General features: G+C 43.7%; 1 protein-coding gene across 2 annotated transcripts in view; it reads right to left on the bottom strand.

Moving 5' to 3' along the window:
- The window catches only part of SYN3 (synapsin III), a 196,806-nt gene that overhangs the window by 18,614 nt on the left and 155,365 nt on the right, over positions 1–22,827 (bottom strand). For both annotated transcript variants that reach the window (XM_064455745.1, XM_064455750.1), the window contains exons 7-8: positions 13,731–13,793; positions 4,069–4,211 (exon numbers count right to left, since the gene is read on the bottom strand). In XM_064455745.1, coding sequence (XP_064311815.1) covers positions 4,069–4,211; positions 13,731–13,793 — 206 coding nt within the window. The remainder of the gene's footprint in view (positions 1–4,068; positions 4,212–13,730; positions 13,794–22,827) is intronic.

Genomic DNA, 22,827 nt, shown 5'->3' with positions numbered 1-22,827 from the left:
AGCTGACAGGATATATCCACCGAGCATTTCCATGTTGAAGGAGATTTAGGCAGAGATTTAGGCGGGGAGTATGAGGTGTGATCCAGCACTTCAACTGTATGTTGTTGTGGGAACACTTCAGTGTACTTCACTGTATGAGGTTGTGGGAACCCTCCATGCCAGTTCTCTCACATTTTCAACATGATGTGGAAAAGAGATTGTGAACTTGCAAAACATGGAGCAGTGGTTATACTGATGTCCTGTTAGACTGTAAACCTTGATCGTCATAGTAGACTACCTATGGTTCCCCTTCACTCCGGTGAGGGACAGCCTGGTGTGCTTTTTCCATCTCTATTCTAAAGTGTTATGTATAGTTGCTGTGAAATTTAAATAGCCTTTGTAGCCCATATTTAAAGGAGTGGGAGGGAGGCCAAAGGAACACAATTATTGTGTTGAATAACTGTGTTTCCATGTAGTTGACTCTTGTTGTTTGTTCCCTTCACCCAACATCCATCTTCCTGCCCTACTTTCTAAGAAAATGTATGGATTCCTCCTCAAGCTTTGATTGTTTGAGCCCTTTGATGGCCTGTAAGGTCAGTGTTCAACCCTCAGCCTCTCTTTTTATTTTGACATGGGATTCTTGGGGTTATGTTTTTCAGTTCTGCAATGGAATGAACATTCCTTATTAATGTTTAGGTTCAGAAAATTGCCCTGCAGTAGCAGATGGCATCCAAAATCCCACTAGTACTGATGAGAACTCCCAGAGTCTGATTAGTGACAAGATGATTGGCTATCTGCATTTAGAAAATGTACCTGGCATTCCAAATATAAGCAGCTGTGTCTTCCCTAAGAAAACCAAACCACAGCTATACAGTTTTCCAAGGAAATTTGATGTGGGAAAGCTTCCAAAATAAGAACTCTGCTTTGCCCATTGGGCTAATTGGTTTGACTTGTTTATACCTACCCATCTCCATCCAATATTGGGCATTAGATGTAAAATATTTCTCTCACTTGTATCCTTGACTTTCCTATTAGGGAACGTACTTTTTTAAAATGGAAAAATGTCATTTGAAGGCCTCTGGACCAGTCACCAAATTGCTACACCACAGCCTCTGTCAAGATCACTCTTTTCCAAGCATGTCTGCGCAGTTCAGGTGTCAAGTGTGCTGCCAAATTATTCTCTTTTTTTCTTTCCCTTTCTGTGTTCAGCCTGAGGCAGGAAAGGAGTCTGAAAACAAAGATCTTTCCTTAAGGATGCCCTTCCTCAAACCCCATTTCTCTCAGGGACTCAAAGTCAAAGTGCTTCCAATCATCCTAAACATCAGGGGGCTGCGTCAGTGTATGGTCAGCACCTTAAAGGAAAAGACCCAAGGTTTTAGAGATCAGTAAAAAAAGCAGATTTGTGACCAAGACACCTTCAGTGCTGCTTCAGATATGTGGATAGACTACCAGATCATGGGCTGTTGGCATCCTATATTCACTGTCTCCCCACTGGGCCATTTCAGTCTAAAAGCTGTAGCTTACACACAGTTGAAGTTGTAGCACCTGCAGAGCATATTGAACCACATTTGAGGTGACAAATCCAGAAGTCATACTCATGAGACTAGAAAGGAAAGGATATTACCCTCTGACTAAGAGCTGATGGCAAGGAATATCCCACCTCTGAATGTCAGCAGCTGCTGGCTTCATGCAAAGTGTACATTTCATGAGTCTTAACTGGAAATGATCCCTCTGTTTGCCCCCAGTTGGGTCAAGGGTAGAAGTATGATTTCTGCCCCAATTTACAATGACATTTGGTGGAATTTTAGGCATGTATCACATGCTCCTTATCTGCTGTTCTGAGACTGGCCCAAGGCATCAGCTAAGTAGGTGTTTGTTAGTAGTGTAAATCTGGAGTCACTGCACTGAAGTCAATGGGAAACTGAACTCAAGCCTTGGGTCATGGGCTGGAAGGAAGTGCATTGAACATCTGGGGCGGGGAGGAATGCATGAGTCACCCTGCAGCATCCTCCCTCTGGCAGATGCTTGGTGCAAAGTAAACATATTCTGGAGAATTTTGGTACACAGTCTTTTCTCAGAAGAAAGGGGGCTTTTAAAATCTATATGTGTGGGTGAAGGTATAAAAATACTGGGTAGATTTCATGGCTCACAGATCAAAGCAATTCACTTAGTATGACACTACTGCAGATGCTGTAATTGCCTTTAGGGCTGAGATTTGCCAGCATGACTAATGATTTGAGTTTTCTATTTGAGACACCAGTGAGAGCCCTAGCCCTGATATTTCAGGTGCTTTTACCTCTGTCCTTGACACAGTAGGGACTTACTTATACCATATAAATAACCTTCTATTCTGTCTGATGCTGGGACAGAAGGAACAGTCCCCGAAGGGACTGACTATACCAGTCTCCCAAGATCATGTCCATATAAGTCAACCTTCTGTGTTTGCAAGTCACTTGGTGAATTTTGCTGTTTGCTTTCTTTGCTAATAAGCTTAATTTCTCATTAAGGTGTTTTCCGTTCATGGCTGTTTTCATGTGAAAACATTTTTCATTTAGCAAACAATTGTTTGCGCAGCTATATTCCCAAGTGGGATTAGCTCTTAGTGTGACTGCTTTCTTTCCTCAATCATCTGGTATTATTTCTGATCCCTGTCTGGATGAGTGTGTAGTGAGTGCAAATAATAAATGGGGAGAGGATATGGCTAGGGTAACTGGGCCTTTGTTTCACTTAGAAGCAGGCTGGGAGCAGGCTCTGGAGCCAAGGCTGGGTAGGTTGGCAGGAACAGGGAATTTTAATTGATATTTTAAACCTTTATTTCTTTGGCCAATTTAAGCCAGACTCCCTGAGATGTTAATGTAATATTAGGCAACTGTGCTATTGTTGACCTGATCAGATTTTAAAAAATTTTTCTCTCACTGAGTTCACATGAAATAGCCAAGTGTCCCACAAGTCCTCGCCATGAAGAATGTGACTCAGTCATTATCTAGTTTACTTAAATACCTCTGTGCTAGGAATCCAACTGGGAATTTTAGGCAGCTATAGCTGAGAAATATGTGATCATGTACATTTGATTATCTTATTTAACAATGTTTTGCCAGAACTCTGACCTGGGGGTTTGTAAACATGGACCCAAACCTCACAGTGTTGTGGGTGTTAGGTAACACATAAAATTAATCTGGCAATCTGAAGAATGTACTGCTGGAGCTGTCTACTTGGCCAGAATTTTGTGGCTGGATAAGATGCTTCTGGAGAAGCTGTGCTATTTGGCTTTTCTTGTCTACTGCTTTGCAGTAAGAAGAAACAGGTGACTTACTGACTCCTGTGGTTACATCTTTAATTGAGCTTGACGACTACTGAAGTTTGGCTGAATGCTTTTTAATATTTTTAAACATACCAGTGTTGAGGGTTGCCTTCATGCCATCTCCCTCACTACTCCATGGGGCAGAGAGGAGCTTTGGGGCACCCACAGAGATGCCTTTCCTTCTCCTTTCCTTCTCCTTACCCTCTGTACGCTTCAAGGAGCACACATGCAAAATGTCCATGGAAACCCTACATGTTGGCCAGCCTGAGGCCATTTGTACCCGGTGCCATGAACTCCTCATGCCCTTGTGTGACTGTGGTGCCATGTTCTCCAGCTGGGGAGAGGATGGGGTGTTGCTATGGGCTGGACACTGTAGGGCTCCATGAGTTGCAGCTGGCTCAATATTTTTAATTGTTTCCTGGGGTGGGTTCAGTTCGCACTAGAGGGTACTAGGAGCTGGAGGTTTTTGCTGGGAAAAGATGAGTCCTTTGACAACAGGAGGTAGAGGTGATAGGTGATGGCAGAGCACAGTTGTTATAGTGGGAACTAACTGAATCTCAGAAACAGGTAGAGAGAGATTTACCTTCCAGAAAGAATGAGCTGATGGTGACTAATGGAGGAGATGATGGGTGGATGAGGGATCTGGGTTCAGAGGTGGGAGCAGAACAGCAGGGCTATTCTTCAAGGAAATTAAGTCAGCTTCCTACTCCTGCCCAGAACAGACACCGATTGAATCACATCCACAGCACTGTCTCCCCCGTCTCACTCTGGCATAGCCACACACTCACATGTAAGCCTTGTAGTTGCTGCCAATTTTCTGGATTCGGATGTCATACTTGGAGTCAATGAACGGCTCGGTGGTGGCGTAGGTTTTTGCCATGGCTACTATGCTGGCCATGTCCCGGAAGTCGTGCTGGTTCTCAACTTTGACCTTGATTGCCAAAATCCAGTGAAAAAGTGACAAGAGCAAAAAGAACAGGAATACTTTGTGAGCAGAAGTCATCTCCGCACCTGAATAGCACAATGTCAGTTAAAAACCACACAGATGAAGCTGAGGACAGAGCAGAGATTGTGTGATTTAAAGACAGAAGTTCCACAGACCAACCCAGCCCAGAGCAAATCGACCCCTTTCTCTCTCCTCATGCACAAGCCCTGGTAATCCTGGCACGAAGGAGACGGCTAGACCTCTGCCCAGATGGCTCTTGCTAACGTTCTTTGCTTTTATGATGCTTCAGAAAAATATTTGACCTCTTAAGGGGCATTACTGCATTCAGACATTGGAACTGCTATTTCCCATGTTGGGATGGATGAAAACAGAGTATTTTGGGTGGTCAGGAAATAGAAACTAATGCCAGGAAATCAACAAGAGAGCTGGTTGTTTGCCACCTCTAGGCTTCAGTTCTCTGGCATTTCACATTATCCACACACACACACCCCCGCCTCCATGCCCCCTGCAGACTTTCTTTGAGGAGTGGTGCAGGTCTGGCTGGAAGCAAGCTCTGAAGGAAAAGGGTGTCTTTGGGGGAGCCTGTGATTCTTGGGGAGATTTGTGTGAGTGTGATGCCATGGGCGCACGTGTGGGACAAATGGTTGGGTGTTAAACTTGAGTTACACTTGGAAATGAGAGGGCAGTGGCCTATGGCCTGAAGATTTTCTGAGAAGCTGGCTTTTCACAGATTTCTATTTGGTTATGAGACATGCTCTGTATCTTATTTAAAAAAGAAAAAAAGAAGAAAGAAGAACCAAAACAGCAGAAGCTCTAATCATACCATCGAATCTCTGCAAAAGCTACTTGGTTTTGGAGAGGAAAACTGAACAAGCAGGGAGCAAGAACACAGCAGAAAACTTCACCTCATTTATACTATCAACCCCGGCCTTTAGTCTGTTGGCAAAAACCTACTTAGTGCATCAGAGAAACCTGTGCAATTCTTGTTACTTTGAGTGGGATGGATGTAGGCAGGTTGCGTTAATTGGTGGAAAAAAAGACCAACATTGTGTGACAAGGGTGAGCGAGTGATTTTTTTACATATTACCTACACTTTGTACTTTGGTAATGCTTCGAGACCACAGTTCGGGATTGCAGCCCTGCTTTGCTAAGTGTCTACTTGCTCGTGACAACCAGTTGGTCTCTGCACCAGAAGAGTTTTCCAGTTGTGTCAGTGTGTGTGTTAAAAGAGGGTGATGCCAGACTATGTGGAGCCAGCTGAAGGAAATACATGCAATGGTATTTGGTGTTTCTTCGCAAAGAACAAATAAGTGGCTTTACATATCTGCCTTCAGCCATGAGAGGGCAGGAGCCATCTTCACTAGAGGACAGAAGACAAGCTTGTTTCTAACCTGTTTTATGCTGTTTAGACAAATTTCTATAAGCGCCAGCTGTAACAGAAGCCAAAGATACAGCCACATCCTGCTGCAGAAAAGATCTTGAGAACTGGAGAGGTTATGGGGAAGGTGAAAAGTGCAACTAGTTTGACCCATGATCATTTCTAGACACCTGAAGAAGAAGAAAAAAGGCCTGGTCTTTGCTTCTCCTCTTGCTGAATGCCAAATACCGCTAGTTCTCCTCCTTTTTGCTATGGTGAGGGTAGTGCTCTTGCTATTCAGATACTACTGAGAAATGGAGCAGAGGAAGACAACAGTTGTCTGCGGGGTGGGAGGGTAGGAAAAAATTGGAATAGCAAACACAAAGGGGAAATGTAAAGGCAACCACAGCATGTCATCCAGGAGGAGCAGCCTTGCTCTGGGCTGTGTTGTTCCACTCTATGTCTGAGTGGGGTTGTGTGTGGTGCTGGCTGCCCCTGGCATGGAAGGGCACGGTGAGGTGGTAGGAAAGCCCTGGAGGCAGCAGGGGGAGCGGAAGAGGGGAGCACCACACATGAAGGGGGGAGCCCCTAGCCTGAGCACAGCTTGCAAAATCCGGGGGGTGTTTCTGTGTAGGGGCCGGGTGTTTTTGTTGCACTGATAAGAGCAACACTGGGCTGAATGACCTTAAGTGAGAGAGTCCCACCCAGATGAGATGATGGCAGGAGGGAGCGCATGGGCAGGCGACGCACAGTGTTATGACATGTTCTCCTGGACCCTTTTGGCAGTTGGAAAAGAAAAAAGCCATTATATAATGACCTACTTGGAACAGGGACATTTATGGGATTTGAAACAAAGTGCTGCTGCGCTTGTGCAACAGATGTCTTTGGACCCTGGCTGAAATGTTTGCATTCCCAGCCCAGGAACGTTTGTCCCAGAGGCAGAAGAAGGCATGCTGCTTCCTTCTCCGGATTGGAACTAGACCATATTGTTATTGCTAGAAAGGAGCTGTATGCTCACCTTGTTAAATGGGATTTTTCCTCAAAAATACAGCATGCTATGGAAAGGAAGGGTCCATTTCTTCCTCCTTTCCTTCACCCCTCCCTATGGGGAGAGAGGGAAAGCACTTGAAGGTGTTTTCTCCAATGGGCCTGAGGATTTTTGGCTGGGTAAACAGTTAAAGAGGGGGGGACTCAATAAGGACACAAAGTAAGAAATGAAAAACAAAGATGATGATTCCCACAGTGCTACACCACTGCACAGTCCTCAGGAAACAGCTCTGCCATCTTCCTTGGCTTGTGCCAGAGCTCTTCACATGGACTTTTCAGATAAAGCACCTCACAGAGGTCCCCTTTTAGGAGATCACAACCGTATTTCCCACCAGGCATCAAAATAATCACCACACCAAAGCTGAAATCTGAGCCACTGTTTGTTAATCGTTAGAGCTGGCCAAATTTGACAAAATAACAGCCGTGTCCTGGGTTAACGCTGGTTTAGTCCAGCGTATGGTTATTACTTCATAAGCAGGAAGCACTCGAGTTACAGTCAAATTAGATTTATTTTCCTACCTTATCTATCAAGTCCACCATTTTATTAGCTTTATACTTTTAAATTTTGTATAATTCATTTCCTACTGCCATGTAACCCTTTTACATGTCAATAAAATATCCATTCTCCTAACAGGAGAAAAACCCCTAGAGATAACCTAAGCCAGGGTGGATGTAGTGTGACGCCAGAGGGCATTATTTAAGAAGGGACTATTAAAAATCATTCTAGAGCAAACAGTTACCAATTTACCTAATAAGGGATAGATCTGTCTTCTGAAATGGCAGGTTGGCCAATGCATGAAACTGAGAAAAGAAGTTGGAAAGAGATCAACAGGAAGCCATTTTTCTCTTTCTTTATTTTTTTTTCAACCTTCTTAGGATAAATGCAATATCCCATTAGCTGCATAGAGGAGTGCAAACAGTGAGTGCAAACACAGCCCCTGCCCTGGCGGCCTGTTTGCTTAGCTGTGCTGGCTGTTTGAGCAGCAATAGACTCATTCTGGAGCCATCAGCTGCTGTTTGCTGTAGCATTTTAGTGACCTGTTGTGAAGAGTTTGGTCCACTGTGTTGACAAATGCCTTTTCTGAGAAAGAAAGCTCCCCATGACAGTCCCTGCTTCCCTTCCGGCTCTCTTTAATTCAGGCACTGGCCATGCCCTAGCATGCTCCCTGTTGCTGCAGTCAAGAGAGGAGTCTGGCTGGACCGCTGGGGACATGCTCACACAGATGTGACCATCCCTTTGCTAAGTGGTGGCATCTCAGAGGCTGATACTATGTGACCTGCAGCTGGTGTCTGTTTCCATGCTCAGCCTGCCCAAGAGGCACTGATCTTGCTGCCCTCGGCTGGAGAGTGGTCTGAGGGACAGATCAGGAACAAAAATTTCTGCCCCATCCCTGCTGTGGACCTTCTTTTGAGGGCTTCCTGCAAGACAGGATTTTGCAGAGTGGGTCCTGGCATTGTTAAAAACCCACTGTGGATGTTTCCCAGGCAGTCTGAGCCACCCCTGAGACCTGTGTGAGCACAGGTTCCTGCAGTGAGGGATCTGAGCAGAAATTTCTGCTTCCTCTGTCTCGTAGTTCCTGAGTCTACTGCCTCTTGTATACTCAAGATGTTCCTGACACCAGCATCTCAAGGCTACAGCACTCCTCTCTCATCTTTAGCCTAAGCACTGCAAGATATTGCCTCACAGTCCCCTTTTGCTTTCATTAGTTATGTGGCCACATGAAAAAATGGTCAGTCAGCCCAAGAGGTATAATTATAGTAGTCTACTAGGGCTGCCCTAGCCTTGCCTTTCTCAGTGTCTTCTTCCAGAGTTAACTCTGCCTCACAGGTTAAACCCACACTACTTTGGAGATGGCTTGCAGAAGCAGTTTCTGTATCCAAATTGGGGTTAGAGGCAGGTTCAGCTGGAAGGTAAGTGCTAAAGCCTGAGCCAGGGCTGGGCTTGGCAACGTGGTGTTTAACTGAGTCTTGGTAGGTTTGTGAAAATGTCTGAGTGTTTTCCTCCAGAGGAACTGGCGTGGCCATACAAAGCTTGTGATTTTTCATCCATCTTGATCTGCGCTTAGCCTTTCTGTAGTGACTTTGCTGTTTTGGGGCAGTAGGTCTTCAGGAATGGCTCTGCACAGAGGGTTTCCTGAGTCTCTCCTTCCCTCTACCCCAAATTATACTGCCCTTCTCAGAAAATACCCGGCCCAACAAACACACATTCAGTTTAGGCCTAACTTTGACCCACCTCAAAATAATAAAGACAAAACAAACTCTGCATTTCCTTGTTATCCTCACATTGAAGTTCTCCAGATGTTATGCTGCCTTTAATGCATTAAGCCTTATAACCCCTACTAACTTTCTAATAAAGAGCTGCTCTCAGCCCCAGGTCTTGGCAGCTTTGGTCCCCGATGTCTGCATCAGTCACTGTTTTCTGTGTCCAGCAAAAGGTTCCAGACTGATGTGCAGGAAAAGGGGATGCTTTTGCTATTTTCAAGATGGGTGGTACCTCCTTGCTCATGAGTCAGTGGGAATGCAGTGATTGGGCTGCTCTGTTGTGAATGTAACATGTCAAGTCATTATTTGTCCTCTGTAAAAGAAAATATTTGTTCCTTGACAAACTGAGGCAGCCCTTTCCCCTTTCTTTCCTTTTTAGCACACCGGATTTTCAAAGCTCTCACTTTTGGAATATTCTATTTCCAGTCCCGAGAGAGACAAGGTGACGAGCTGTCCTTCCTGATAAAAAGCTTGCAGTATTTTTACATTACAGAGTGGTTCTGTTTAGTTTGTGCTATATTTATACCAGAGAGGGGAAAAAAAAAAAGAGAAGTCTTTCCCATCCAGTAAGAGAGAAAATAACTCTGACCACATTATTATGAACAACAGGTTTTTCTTCTACAATGTAATAAATTCATCTGAGCCAGGATTTGTACTGGGAAGGTGTTTTCATAATTATGGGGCAGAAGGGGACAGGAGGTGACTCTTAAACTGGCCTAATTAGAGAGGTCTAAAAATAAAGTGAGAGTAGCAAAATAAATATATATTTATTAAATTCATATGAATATATATAGAGTCACATGAACAGATACTGGTTTTCCTCTCTTTGCAGATCTGGCAGTTGTTTCCTTCTCATGATCTGATCAGGAAGAGGTGAAGAGGCTCTTTGAGTGAATTTGCAGTGCTGGGCTCTGTTCCTAGGGCACTTTAGGGTCATGTTAGCACACAAATGGCAGATATTAGCACACAGAGCTTTATTATTTTCCATGGGCTCTGGCATTATCGGATCCGGAGCCAGGAAGAAGTGTTATTCCTTTCTCACTGTAGTGCTCACCCTATCCAATGGGGACCCCCCAGCCACATCTGGTGTAGGTAGGCTCAAACTGCACAATGCTTAAAAATGCCTTGACCTGTAAGAACTGCTGGGCAAATAATAGTTCAGTTCTGCGCAGGGAAGGACATCTCCTCTCAGTGTCCATCTACGGTTTCCCTGGAAGAATCCTTGAGTTCTGTTCACGCCATGAGCCTGGCCAACTTAAAACATGAGAAAGGTCCTTCTCTGCTGTCTCCATTGTAAACCGTTGTCTGAGCAATATTTTTACAGATATTGTATTTATGTCAATACTGTATTGGACCAGCAGCACACAGAGCACTTGTTATGATCTTCCAGTGCCAGTGAGATACAGAGAGTTTCCAAATTTTGGAAGTGGGATAATGATGGTCATGGGAGGGGCTGAAGGGCAAATGCCATGTTTTTAGTTGAGAAGATTGCCTGGGGCCCCTTTGTCTCTCTGGGTGAAGGCTATTCCCGCTGTTTCTGATCAAGTCAATAGAGGCCATTGTTTCTGGGTTTCTCAATTGAAATTTAAAAAGATGCATTTTACTGAGAATTTATTTTCTTCATCTCCAGCTGCACCTTACATGCATGCATCACTTGGCAAGAGCGCTTCTATCACTAATCATATACTGCCACCCCATTTTTTCTAACCTTGAATACTAACTTAACTGTTCCTCTTCCAAGCTAAAGACAGTCAATAGAGCCTGTTTCTTACAAGCCCTAACAGAGTTATTTTTCTTTTGGGAAAATGTGAATACAAAGAATATGTGAAAATTAAAGTCTGAGTATTATAATGATGCTTTTTCTAGCCATTATTGCAAAATAATAAACATAGCACTTCTTATAGTGCCAAAAGTCTTATGAACATGAATTAGCAATAAGTATCAGGTAAACACTATAATCCTTCTGGTCTGTAACACAGAGAAACTGAAGAACTGTGAAATGACACAAATCTCCCTGTAAGTCAATGGTGGAGCTCTTTGGGGAAGAGGCCTTTTCTGTGTCTGGAGTTTTTCTGGCTCCTGGCCACTGCCTCAGTACAAATAAAGAATAACAGTGTCCGGACATCCCATCTTTGCTGATTCTTCTAAGTTTTGGTGCCTCCCATTATATGTGATTGTGTCATTAATAACAAGAAAAATGTAAGTACTTCCTTGACAATTTCTGCTGGTGGTGAGATTGTAATCTGAATGCTCACATCCTTTGAAGCACCCATTACAGGTACAAGTGCATGGCTCACTATCTTGGCACTATCGTTTGTTGCAGTAGGTACTATTTTTAATACTCACATGTGTACTTTGGCTAATAGGTTGGTTATTTTATGCTTTGTTTCTTCAGTCACTGCTTTTGTATAAAACGTGACCCAATGCATGTGCTTTGTTAACATTTACTTTCTTACACTCAACTAAACCAAAAGCAAACCTCTCTCTTTTCATATTACATATATTTTACAGCTAAAGACCTGCTATTTCCTGCCATCATCTCTACTTCTGAAGACCAATGCAAAGAAATCCTGTAATCTCTTTATCATCACTGATTATTACTTTTACATTACAATGGTTAAAACCACCATTATGTCTCCTGGACACTTTCCTTTTCTGAACTACTTAACTGGAGGTTTGACTTTTTTTAACTATAGGTGTTACTTTCCTAGTATGGCCATAGTTCTGATTATCTGTATTTCTCCTAACATTTTCTGTGGGGTCTTTCTGCCAGCCCCACCTGGGCTTGAACCCTATTGTCTTAAAAACAACATGAAACAAATTCCTGTTACTTGTCTTTTAAACCAACGGACTTGTTCTTTATTTTATTTTCACTTTCTCTCTTCTCTTTTTGCTCTATGAAATGAAATGTGGTGGGACTTCAAGAAGACTAATTTAATCAGTCTCAGCTTTCCTTCAGGCTGCTTGTGGCTGGAGAAGGGCCCAAACTAAAACCATAAGGTCAACAACCCTTCCTTCCTGTACCTTCCCCATCTACTGAACAGAGCAGTGTTGAAACTCTGTGCCCAAATCCACATCCAGTCTTTGCTAGTAGTCCCTAATTTCATAATGAACTAAAGTAAACTTGGCTTCAGACCAACTCTTTCTTCTAAGATGCTGGCTGTCAGCCTATCTTCATCTGGAACGACTTCCTACGTAACCCCCTTGTACAATTGTGCGTACAATTGTGCTTGGAGTTTGAACAGAAACCCTCTTCCCCTATAACTTGTGACAGCAAAAATCAACATCATTAAAGAATAAAATGGGAGGAAAAGTGAGAGGTGGAAGAAGATCTGATGTCTGGTGCAGAAAACAACAGCTCAATATTCTGCTGAGAGTTTTGTCTGGAAACACTGTTAAGGCTGGACTACTTTTCTCTGATTCTGCCCTCATTTCTGTAGCCACTGAGGGTCCTTTGTGCACAAAAGAGGCACATGAAGCCCTCCCTGCATTGCAGATGAAATTGCAGAGCAGTCAGAGAGGTCCAGGGTTGCAGGGTCTCAAGGAACTCAAAACCTTTCCTCAGGGAGAGGTTTCTTTCTCCTGGTTTGTCCCGGTTGGATTTTGCTAATGAAATCCTTCCTAGGGACATGTTCAGTGGCTCGTGCTACAAGCACCTCTAGGCTGTCTGCATGTACTCTAATTCGATGACACCTCTGCCTGTTCAACATACACAGCACCAATATTTTAACAAACATTTCCTGCTTATTTAAATGTTTGTTCTTTGATGCTGAATGCCAACTCCACCGCTGGCCCAGGGATCTGAGCCCACTTCCTCTCTGGCACCTACCATCCAGACAGGGGAACATTGCGACCAAAGCAAGAAAGATTATGAGAGCTTCCATGTGCAATCCAGGGAGCCAGAAAGGACTTCTGTTTCCAGAGCACAAGCAAACAAGCTGTACCAAGTTTAAGTTTGGTGTACCTATATATAATTTTCAGGCAAAGTGTGAGGCTGAGAGAAGGTCTGTCTGTTCTAGGGAAGCAGTGTGACAGGGGTATCAGTTATGAAGTTCGTGTGCCACCCATTTGGATTTGGAGGTGATATATCAGAATTACGTACTTCTGAACAAATCAAGTTTTAGACAGATAGGGGATGCTTTTTAAAAAGTTATATGCAAGAAAAAGGAGGCTAAATTACAGCAGGAATGTGCTGGCGATGCCTCACTGAAAGGGGAGCCCAGTCACCCCAAGAAACAGGGGCTGCTAATTCACTGGGGGAATAAAGATCCCAGAGAGCCTGGGAAAAACAAACAGGTCCTTCTGGGGAGTGAACTGTTTTTCAGGATTCCTTGGCAGGCAACCAGCCACTCTGCTTTGTAAGGTCTTGTTCTTCCTTGCAAGGAGGAAAAAAATAACTGAAGGGCTCCCATTTTATTGAATAAGGTCGTCATAATGCGCTCAAAAAGACCAGTACCGCTGCTCCTCATTGTGAGAGCTATGGGGTGTAGCTGCACATTACAGGTGCTTGAATAAACAACATTACCAACTTTCAGGAGAGCAGAAAATATATAAAAGGCAAGCCTAATGATTTCAGCCTAGCCAGCTTTTCCCCCACTCTTCACAGCCCCCCTTCCCACATCCCAGACAGACTCCAACCCAATACCACTGCCTGTCTCCGAGTGCGTGACAGTGGAAAAAGGCCTTTTCTCCCACAGGAACAGTCAGTGCAACCCAGATAGGCTGTGGGGAGGTTTAACCCCTTCGCTGGCTGACCACACAATGTGTACAATCACAGGAATGCTGTGCCACATATATATCTGTTTCCTGCACTACCCATATTTTTTTCTTTTACTTACCTTCCCCATTCCAGCATGTGCATGTCCCAGCTTGACCACTACAGGGAAATTTGGAGTTGTGAGCTGAAAGACAAAAGACAGAGCTCCTCCTTAGTATTTCTTTCCAGCCATGGAGTTTTAAAGAGTTTACTTTTATTTAATAGCTTTTATCCCCTTCCTGGATGCTGACGGGATGATAAAAAGGTCAAATAAAGATTGCCCAGGTGGTAGAACAATAAGCAAACAGGTCTTCATTGGGACCCATATGATCGGAAATGGAGGCCAGGTAGAGTTCCTCAGATCAGACTGACTTGTGCTGCCTGAGAGCAATAACCTCTAAACCCCTATTTTTTTCTTGTTGCTTTTCCCACCCTGTACGTATGGATGTGTGTACACTCATATGCATGTAAAAAAAGCTGTCCCTGCAAGCTTGAGTAAGTGAACACTTTCAAGATGCTGAAAACATCTGAATTGTGAGAAAGGCAAGGATGGTTAGTTTTGTTCCACACAGATTGCTTTGGCCTTTAAGGAGTGTGAGCACTCCCTCAGCAGCTCACATTCCCTTCCCATCAGCAAGGAAGCAAGGAGAGAGGGATCAGGGGCCAGCCCTTGGGTACTACTTACAAAGTCTATCTATTCATAAAGCCTCTTCCTCTCTTCTCTAACTTCAGGAGTGGGTATAGGGAATAAAAGACAACAAAGAAGAGTTGGGAGTCACAATAAAAATAGAAAAAATTGTGTCATGTCTTCTCCCTGGCTTGTGTGGTGTTTACATTGGGCAGGGTCCTGCCACCAAGACATGCAAGCGCATCTTAATGCACATGTGGGATTTTATGTGGAGAACTGCAAGTATCCTCTCTGCCTTCTATTCCCCAGTTTTGTGCTCATGCAAGGATTCACTTGGAGTGATCAGCTGAGAGCTGGGTGGCTGGACTGGTCGGAAGTGCACGTGCCCGGAGTAACCAGGATATATATACCACTCCTCCACTACATACTAGTTGGTCCATTTCTACGCCTCTGCTGATCTTCATCTTGTCCTGTGCTCCTGATTCTTGTGATCTACACGTTATCCATTCAGTACATAACCTGTTATTTTTTATTGCATATTTAATTTTCTTTAACAGGAATTCTTTTAAAAGACACTTTTATCTTTACCCAAATGACTGAAGCAATGAGCTCTATTCACTAAGCTGTTAACCTGGAGATTTGGCAATGGGATGGAGTTGAATTCTGACAGATAAATGGCACTCCTATTTATTTAAGTTTGAGGATAGATAAACAAATTGTTCTTGTGCTAATTACCAATTGTCTGGACGGACAGGCAGGCGCTACGCCCTAAAGATAGAATGGTGCTGCAGTCTCCATCTGTGGCAGCTCACTATAAATAACAAAATTAGTAATGAACACTGATATCTTTTGCTATTCATCTGCTTATGTAAAGAAATGTCACAGGAGAGGGGAACAGTGAGGGTATCATTTTCTCAAACAACCTGTGTCACTTGCGAGGACCTTCTTCAGACAGAAAGCTGAAGGATCCTCTTTGGGCCACAGAAGGGCACACAGCTGCAATAAATCACAGTCCTTGCACAGGCAGGGACCAGCCCCTGCTGTTTCAGAAGAGGAAGCAAGAGATTGTAATAGGTGGCCATCCTGAAGCCCCAGAGTTAAGCGTATGTCCAGACACATGACTTTGTGCTCTATTTCCCCTTCGCCTCTCTAATTTGTTGTAAGAGCCTGAAACTTAATTTGCTGCTGGCATAAATGAATCAAATGGAGGACTGCACCTGAGGCTTACTGAAGATAGGGCTACGGATGTACCATGTCTGGCCTTTAATGCTGGAATATGAAAAGTAACCTAGTAGTTAGGGCACCCACCTGCTCAGGCTCTGGGAGACCTGGCTTGCTTCCCAGCTCTGTCATCCATGCCCCATGCACACTGTTTGAGCCAAAGCGCTTGCAAGCCCCGGCCTCTGTTCCCTGTTTGTGAGCAGAGGTGGCAGCTGTTCCTACTGCACAGGAAAACCAAGCTGCACGCTGCGAGCTGGCCTAATACCCTGGCAAGGAGGCCAGAGAAGTGTGTGGGACAGATAATGTTATATCACCAGCTCAGAGCAGCCAGAGGCAGGAAGCGATGCCTCTGCTGCCCTGTTTGTGTACCCTACCTGCGGGTTTTGCTGAGGGAGCCTGGCTCGAGCATGGGGCCCGGGAGTGGGAAGCATCTGTTTTCCTGTGTACATGCAAAGAAAGTTTGGGATCTAATAAACAACCCAAGTTTACTGTTAGCCTGGAAGAAACCACCAGCAATGACAACACTGTGCTCAAATCTCCCCTTTCTCTTAACTTCTTGGAACTGTGAGTTCAGCTTTCTTGGCCTCATCATGTGTACAGGTCACCAGCTGGTGCCAGAGCATGCTAGATTCACAAGCCACTTGGGCTAGCCACAGTGCCTGGGGCTTGGGGTGAAACAGATCCAGACTTTGCTTGTGTGGCAACCATGATGGAAAAGCTGCAGAGAAATGGCACATGGTTTGCCAGGAGTCTGCCTTCTGCCACTGAAACCACACCAAATTTCCATGTATGCGAACCTGTCTTATGGAGAAACCAGTGAGAGAGATCAGCACATACACTTAGCTGCATTTTATAATGGGTTTATCTACTGACAGTGGAGTGCCCTTAGTCTGTGCTGAAGTTGAGTGGAATTGAAAGCTCTCAATAGTTCACAGGACTACAGCAACCAGAGTCCACAACCAACCAATAATGGAGCTAGGAAGCCCTTGCTGAAGTGGTGGAAGCGGGCTGAACTCCACCGCCGTCAAGGGAGATATTGCCAGCTCCCACCAGAGTCTTGTTGGGACCCTATGTTGCTAATAAGGTGGCCAGCCAGCATACTTGGCAAGCACCCAGATGAATAGGGAAGCTGAAGGAAGGGAGAATGTATTATACGTGCCACTATGAGGCAATTCACACACATACATGGTGAGAAGTTCTGAGGATGGCCACAGCTGCCACAAGGGCGAAACCCCAAGATGATTATTTACACATAGTCATAGATTACCTGGGAAAGAAGATGCTTATAATCAAAGGATAGCACCAGATTTTAATAAGAAAAGCATGTTTTTACTGAAATCATGCAAAGAAATATGTCTGTGTCTTTCTATGCATTTGTTTATGTTTTGTAAAAGCTCTTTTTTCTTGGAAAAATGAGAAAAAACACTTTGATGCTTTTAAAATGTGCACAAACTGGTGGCAGGGCTGGTATAGATGATGTCTGCTGGGACTGTAGCACTGCAGCTAGCTCAGTGATCGGATGCAGGGTGTTAGTTCATATGCATAACTCAACCCTTTGAATTAAAATCCTATAAATGTATTCCCAGATGTTGTCACACAAAAGCCTTAAGATGGCAAGGTTTACGTATGTGTCTAGGTCTTGGTGCATGAAGATGCTTGTTTAGAGCCAAGCAGGAGTTTGAATCCTGAATTAAGATCTCAGCAAAGCCATCTTTGGTTGGAGTGAAGGGAGAGTCATGAAGTTATTTCCAACTTACAACACTGGTGGCCCAAAGTATATAATTTTAGCCCCTCATTTTAAGGGCTCTGCTCTGTGTCTAGTATCACTGCAAAGATCACTTTGCAGTTAATCAGTATTTTGACACTGGTGTGTAAAAGTGAGTGCCGGTATGCATACATTAGCCTCTATTTGAAAACACATGGCTGTTAACTATGACACTTTCCCCTTTCCTCTTTCCCCTCCTGTCCAACAAATAATGAGATTTTCAATACTTCTTGCAAATATATAAATATTTTCTTTATTTACTGGTGGTGGAGCAGTAGAACGGAGTTGGATCTAAATTGATCTGAAGGGAGGAATCTTAGATGAAACATGATCTATCCCATAAAACAACAATTTCCACTCTTTTTTTTTTCCCTGAGGCCCTCAAGAGAGATGATGATCTTAGGCCTGTGATTTTGTGTACTGTTCTGTAGTCCATAAACAATGCAGAATGTCTCTTTTGATTTCCTTCTGCCACATTGAGTTTTGTGCATTAGTTCACATTCTCCATCTCATTTCATACGATGCACTTCCATTTTCCAGCATTATTCTTTCTTTTGCAAAGCCTTTGCAGTCAATGCTAAAATGAATAGTCCAGGATGCAATGACATTATGGATAATCACAGAATCACAGAATGGCAGGGGTTGGAAGGGACCTCTAGAGATCATCTTGTCCAAACTCCCTGCTTGAGCAGGGACACTTAGAGCAGGGGGCACAGGACTGCATCCAGGCAGGTTTTGAATGTCTCCACAGAAGAAGACTCCACAAGTTCCCTGGGCAGCCTGTGCCACTGCTCTGTCACCCTCACAGTAAAGGATTTTTTTCTCATATTGAGGTGGAACTTCCTGTGTTCCAACTTGTGCCCATTGCCCCTTGTCCTGTCATTGGGCACTATTGAAAAGAGTCTAGTCCCATTGTCCTGACACCCACCCTTTAGATATTTATAAGTATTGACGAGATCCCCCCTCAGTCTTCTCTTCTCCAGGCTGAACAGACCCAAGTCTTTCAGCCTTTCCTTCTAAGGGAGATGCTCTGGATAATATTAGGAAGAATCTGGGGAGATGGGAGATGAAGACATTAAAACTTTGGTGTTTTGGCACCAGTGTTGTATTACCATAGTGTCTAGAGTTTTCAGGCCAGAAGCCCCCATAGCACAAGGCACTGCAATTTTTGCTTCACCCTTCCCCCAGGAGTAATATTGTGAACTTTTCAAGCTTTTATACTCTAAAACTGACCTTTATGTTTATTTAGCTGCCTTTACTTGTACGGTGACAAAATCTGTTTGGGTGGGTCCCTAATGGATTATGAGAATGTTGTTCATGCACTTGAGAGCTAAATACTGAAAGTTATGTGTGTGGCACTTCCCTGGTGTTCCTTCCAATTCAGTTGGAGGAGCAGTGAATATGTACGATTTAGTGTAAAAGCAAGCAAGCTGATTCAAACCTACAGGAAAGTAATGATGTCGTGACATGATGTCATTGTGTTTATGGAACTATCTAACTGAAAATCTGAGCTGAAGATCAGCGCTGGTTGTAGGCCAGCCTTGCCAGGCATGGTAAAGTCAGGGCTGTATAGTGAAATATGGAGAAGAAGCAGCAGTGCTCCCTATTATTCACTTACTCACTCATGAGTTGACATAATCACCAACTGCATGCAGCACAGCTCACTTAGTGGATGAATACTGTGACCCCATGGAAGTTTGTGGTGGCCAAAGGCTATGACAGACAAGTCCTTCCCCTCTGCTGTTTACCAGATTGGAAATAGTGTAAGAAACAACAAGCAATGATGGGAGAACATGTAAACAATATGAGTTTCCAGCATTAACATCTGTACTCTATTACAGACACGTGATACAGATTCCTTTAAAATGCACACGTGTGTATTCATTACTCTATTATAATTATAACACAATGAAGAAAAAGTCGTTAGCTGGGGAAAGAGGACCTATACTTCCAAGCCATCTGAAATCCTGAGGCGGCGTATGTATCCTCAAGGGTCTCCAGAGGAAGGGGGAGATTGGGGTTATAATAAGAAAAGTGATGAGATACTTGTGACAGGAGTTCAACAACAGCTGGATCAAGACAGCATTGTACAAGGTAGGACCTGAAGCGGTATGGTGATAGATGCGATGGCAGCTGGAATACAACAGTGCTCCTTCTAGCAAAAGAGGAGACAGCATATCATTTTAGGATGGGTTAAGTTTTACAGAGCTTTACTGATCTGAGGTGATGAAATTGGTGCTGTGGACGAGATGGATGATTTAGTCTACAGTAGTTTTAGTAGTCCGTAATGGAGGCTTGTAAAATCAAATGGGACTAAACTAACACACTTGATGCAAAGCACTGTGAGGGCAGAGGCCAAAGTTTTAGCAAGCAAGCAAGTTTTGGAGGTGGCATAAAGAAGAAGCAAGAATGAGGTGGCTGATTACAAGGTTTAGGGGGAGAAAAAATATTCAATAATTTGAAGCGGACCTCACTACTGCAAGCCTGGATAACTGTGAGAGCAATGGGAGGACCAGGAATGAGTGCAAAGCGAAGGGTTAGATTTAAGATGCTTTAGATGGCAGCTTCAGATAGGAATGAATATAGCAATTAACTAGATGGACAGACAGCACAAATTAATTTGTGCTGCTAACTGAAGTCAGCAGTACCTTAGGTTGTGAGGATCCTTCAGAGTGGGAAAAAAAAATTATCCTTTGGTTCTATCATTGCTTTTAAAAAGCAAAACACACACACACACACAAAAAAAAGAAAACCCAACAGCAACATTACTTAATCCCCACATCCTGGAGTAAACAAACCACAAACCAATGTTTCAGAGCTCCTAACACTTGCTGCAGTTATAACTTGTCACAGAAGCAAGTGGAAAGGGTTAAGCACAAAAGAGAACTTTTTGTTATTAATTCCACCTCTAATGTTACATAACCTCCATTATTTGAGACAGGATGCTTTTGGGTTCCCAGTGGTCCCCCTCAGCATTTGGAGGATAAGAGTGTGGGCATTTGATATTATTCTCATTCCCTTGGAGCTTCAAGTGTGAGAATTATATGAACATATCCAGACAAGCAGATGCTTAGCAAAAAAATAATATAGTACGTGTGTGTGTATGCGCATGTGTGTGCTTGTATTCACACACACATCTAGCAGTTCTGGTCAATAAATCCCTATCACCACATCGTCAAATACAGGCAAGTTTTTAACAAGTTATTATGAGTACACAGAAAAGTTTGGTTTCTTAAAGCATGGTGTTTGCTAAGCCAGTATTTTGCAGTGTTCCTTTAGGGAATCCTCTTGTCTTTTCTTGCTTGCTAGGAGAGTGAATAGATTCCCCCAACTCCTGATGTTAAAAAAATGTTTAAATATTTTTTGCAGGACGCAGTGGAAGAGAAGAAGAAATTCTTGAGTTTCCTCTCCCCTCCCCCCTCCCCCCAACCTGAATTGGGTACCTTTTGCTGTGTTTTTCTCTAATTAGAAAATTCCCCATGTAAACACATTGCAGAGGGAGAGATGGTGAATACCAGTTGTTGACAGGGTGGTGAACTCTCTAGGAATTTTCTTTTGATGGGTTACCTTTGGAAAAAATGTAGCATGTAAGCTGTGAGAGAAGATACAGTAAGGAGACAGAGGGATAAAAAAAATGCTTTATGAAGTTATGCTGGAATCTTCAAAGTTATTTCTCTTCAAAGAACCCGTAAGGTTCATGAGATGCTGGCTGACAGGGCTCTCTCTTCACTCGGAAGGTTAGACTGTCCCTTTTTTGGGGGCAAACTGAATTCTCACTGACTTCAAAATGAACAGCATGGGGTTTCTTTGGAAAGAACAAAACTTCCCTGAACTTCACAGTGGAAAACAACCTTCCGTAACAGGCACGGCAGGAGTAGTTAGGTCTCACTGAAGCTGATCCTTCCCCTACTACTGCTGGTCTCTAACCTCACCATGCAGTCTGCTGCAGGTTCTTTCCTGTCTCCAAAGGGCAAAGGGAATACCCTTGTCACCCCAGCTTTTACACAAAGTGAAATCACATGCCCTGACTGCAAAGCTCAGGAGAATCACACACGACTCCAAGAGCTTGATCATGATTTCACAACCTTCTATAGCACGTTTGAGAGTGGTGCAGTTATGTCAGTATAAAATGAGAAGCGGACCCTGGCCATATTAGTATGTTAATCGAGAAATACTCCGCCTGACACACAAATAGCTTTGATGTTTTATTGTAAGTCTCATACTGTGTAGCTGTGCCAATGACCCCGTGTGGTCTTGGCTGACATTGCCATGTCAGACACTGGCAGGAAGAGGACCACAAGCAATGAGCCATGGACACTGCCTGGTACAGGGAATGGGATAGCATGGTCCACTGGAACATCTGAAATACCCTCTGGGCTCCTGAAAGCTGTTGGACAATGGAGCACCACCTCCTTCCTTCTTGCCATTCTTCAGCACTCAGAGCTATAGAAATAGCAGCACAGAGAACCAGGCAGTCACAGCTGGGCTTAAAAAGGGGAAACATCCCTGTTTTATTTTTATACTTTTTAAAAAGCATAGCTGGTAATCTTGATTAATGCTCCAGAGCATAAGGAACTTCAGACATAAAGAAGAACAAGGAACATGGGAAGCGTCATCCTGCAGCTGGCATCTCAGGCTACTTCTGTATTAGTAAACAGAGCAATGCCATGGCAGGGACAATGGCCCTGAGTTGCTTTTACTGTTAAATTTTTAGACTGATCTCTGGAATATTCTGGCTCAAGCCAAACAGCCTTCTCCCAAACATTTCCCAAGAACAACATGGAAACCAGCATAAGTCTGCAGCCGTACCCCACAGGATACTTTGGAGGCTAAGAGCCTGATGGCACGCTGGGGTTGGACCATGCTAGAGTTGCCAGGAAATGGGCCTGGCACTACATGGTTTGCTACTGTTAAGGTAGCCTCAGTCTGTCTCACAGGGTTGAGCAGGAGAGTAGTTTTTATCTTACATTATGCCCTACTTTTGTGCACTTTTACATTAGTGTTTTATTTCATTTGTACAGACAAATGGTCTATCACATGTGGCCATATGTCATATCACTCCCATATGATAATTTCTACTGACTACCTTTTTTCAGACTGAATTCATAGTGGATGCATTTTTCACCTACAGCCACAGCTACTTACACCACATTTCTTTTGTCCACTGACCTGGAAAGTCAGGTATTACCTCACATGAGAAGGGTTTATGCTATGGGCCTGGTTTGTCCTATTTTTACAGCCAGATCTTATTTTCAGCATTTTTGAGCCTTTAGGCTCATGTAGGAATTCAAATACTTGTCTAATATGGCCTGGCAGTGAGATACACATCCCCTGCTTTTTGTGCTCTGGGACATAAATGTGGGGAGTAAGTGTCTCTAAAGCCCTGTTCCACAAACCTACCTCCTCCATGGGCTGTACATGGAGTTGAACATCATTATCATTAGCTCTTCTGAACTCTGAAGTTGTGGCATCCTTTGTAGGCACCTAGAGCAGGTGGGGGCCAAGCATGACCCTTGTTCATCCTACATCCTCGTTCATGTGCTTCACAGTTTCAAGTTTCTTTCT

Source organism: Phalacrocorax carbo, chromosome 1, assembly GCF_963921805.1.
Source record: "Phalacrocorax carbo chromosome 1, bPhaCar2.1, whole genome shotgun sequence".
NCBI lineage: Eukaryota > Metazoa > Chordata > Aves > Suliformes > Phalacrocoracidae > Phalacrocorax > Phalacrocorax carbo.
This window is presented reverse-complemented; position numbering and strand designations above follow the sequence as displayed.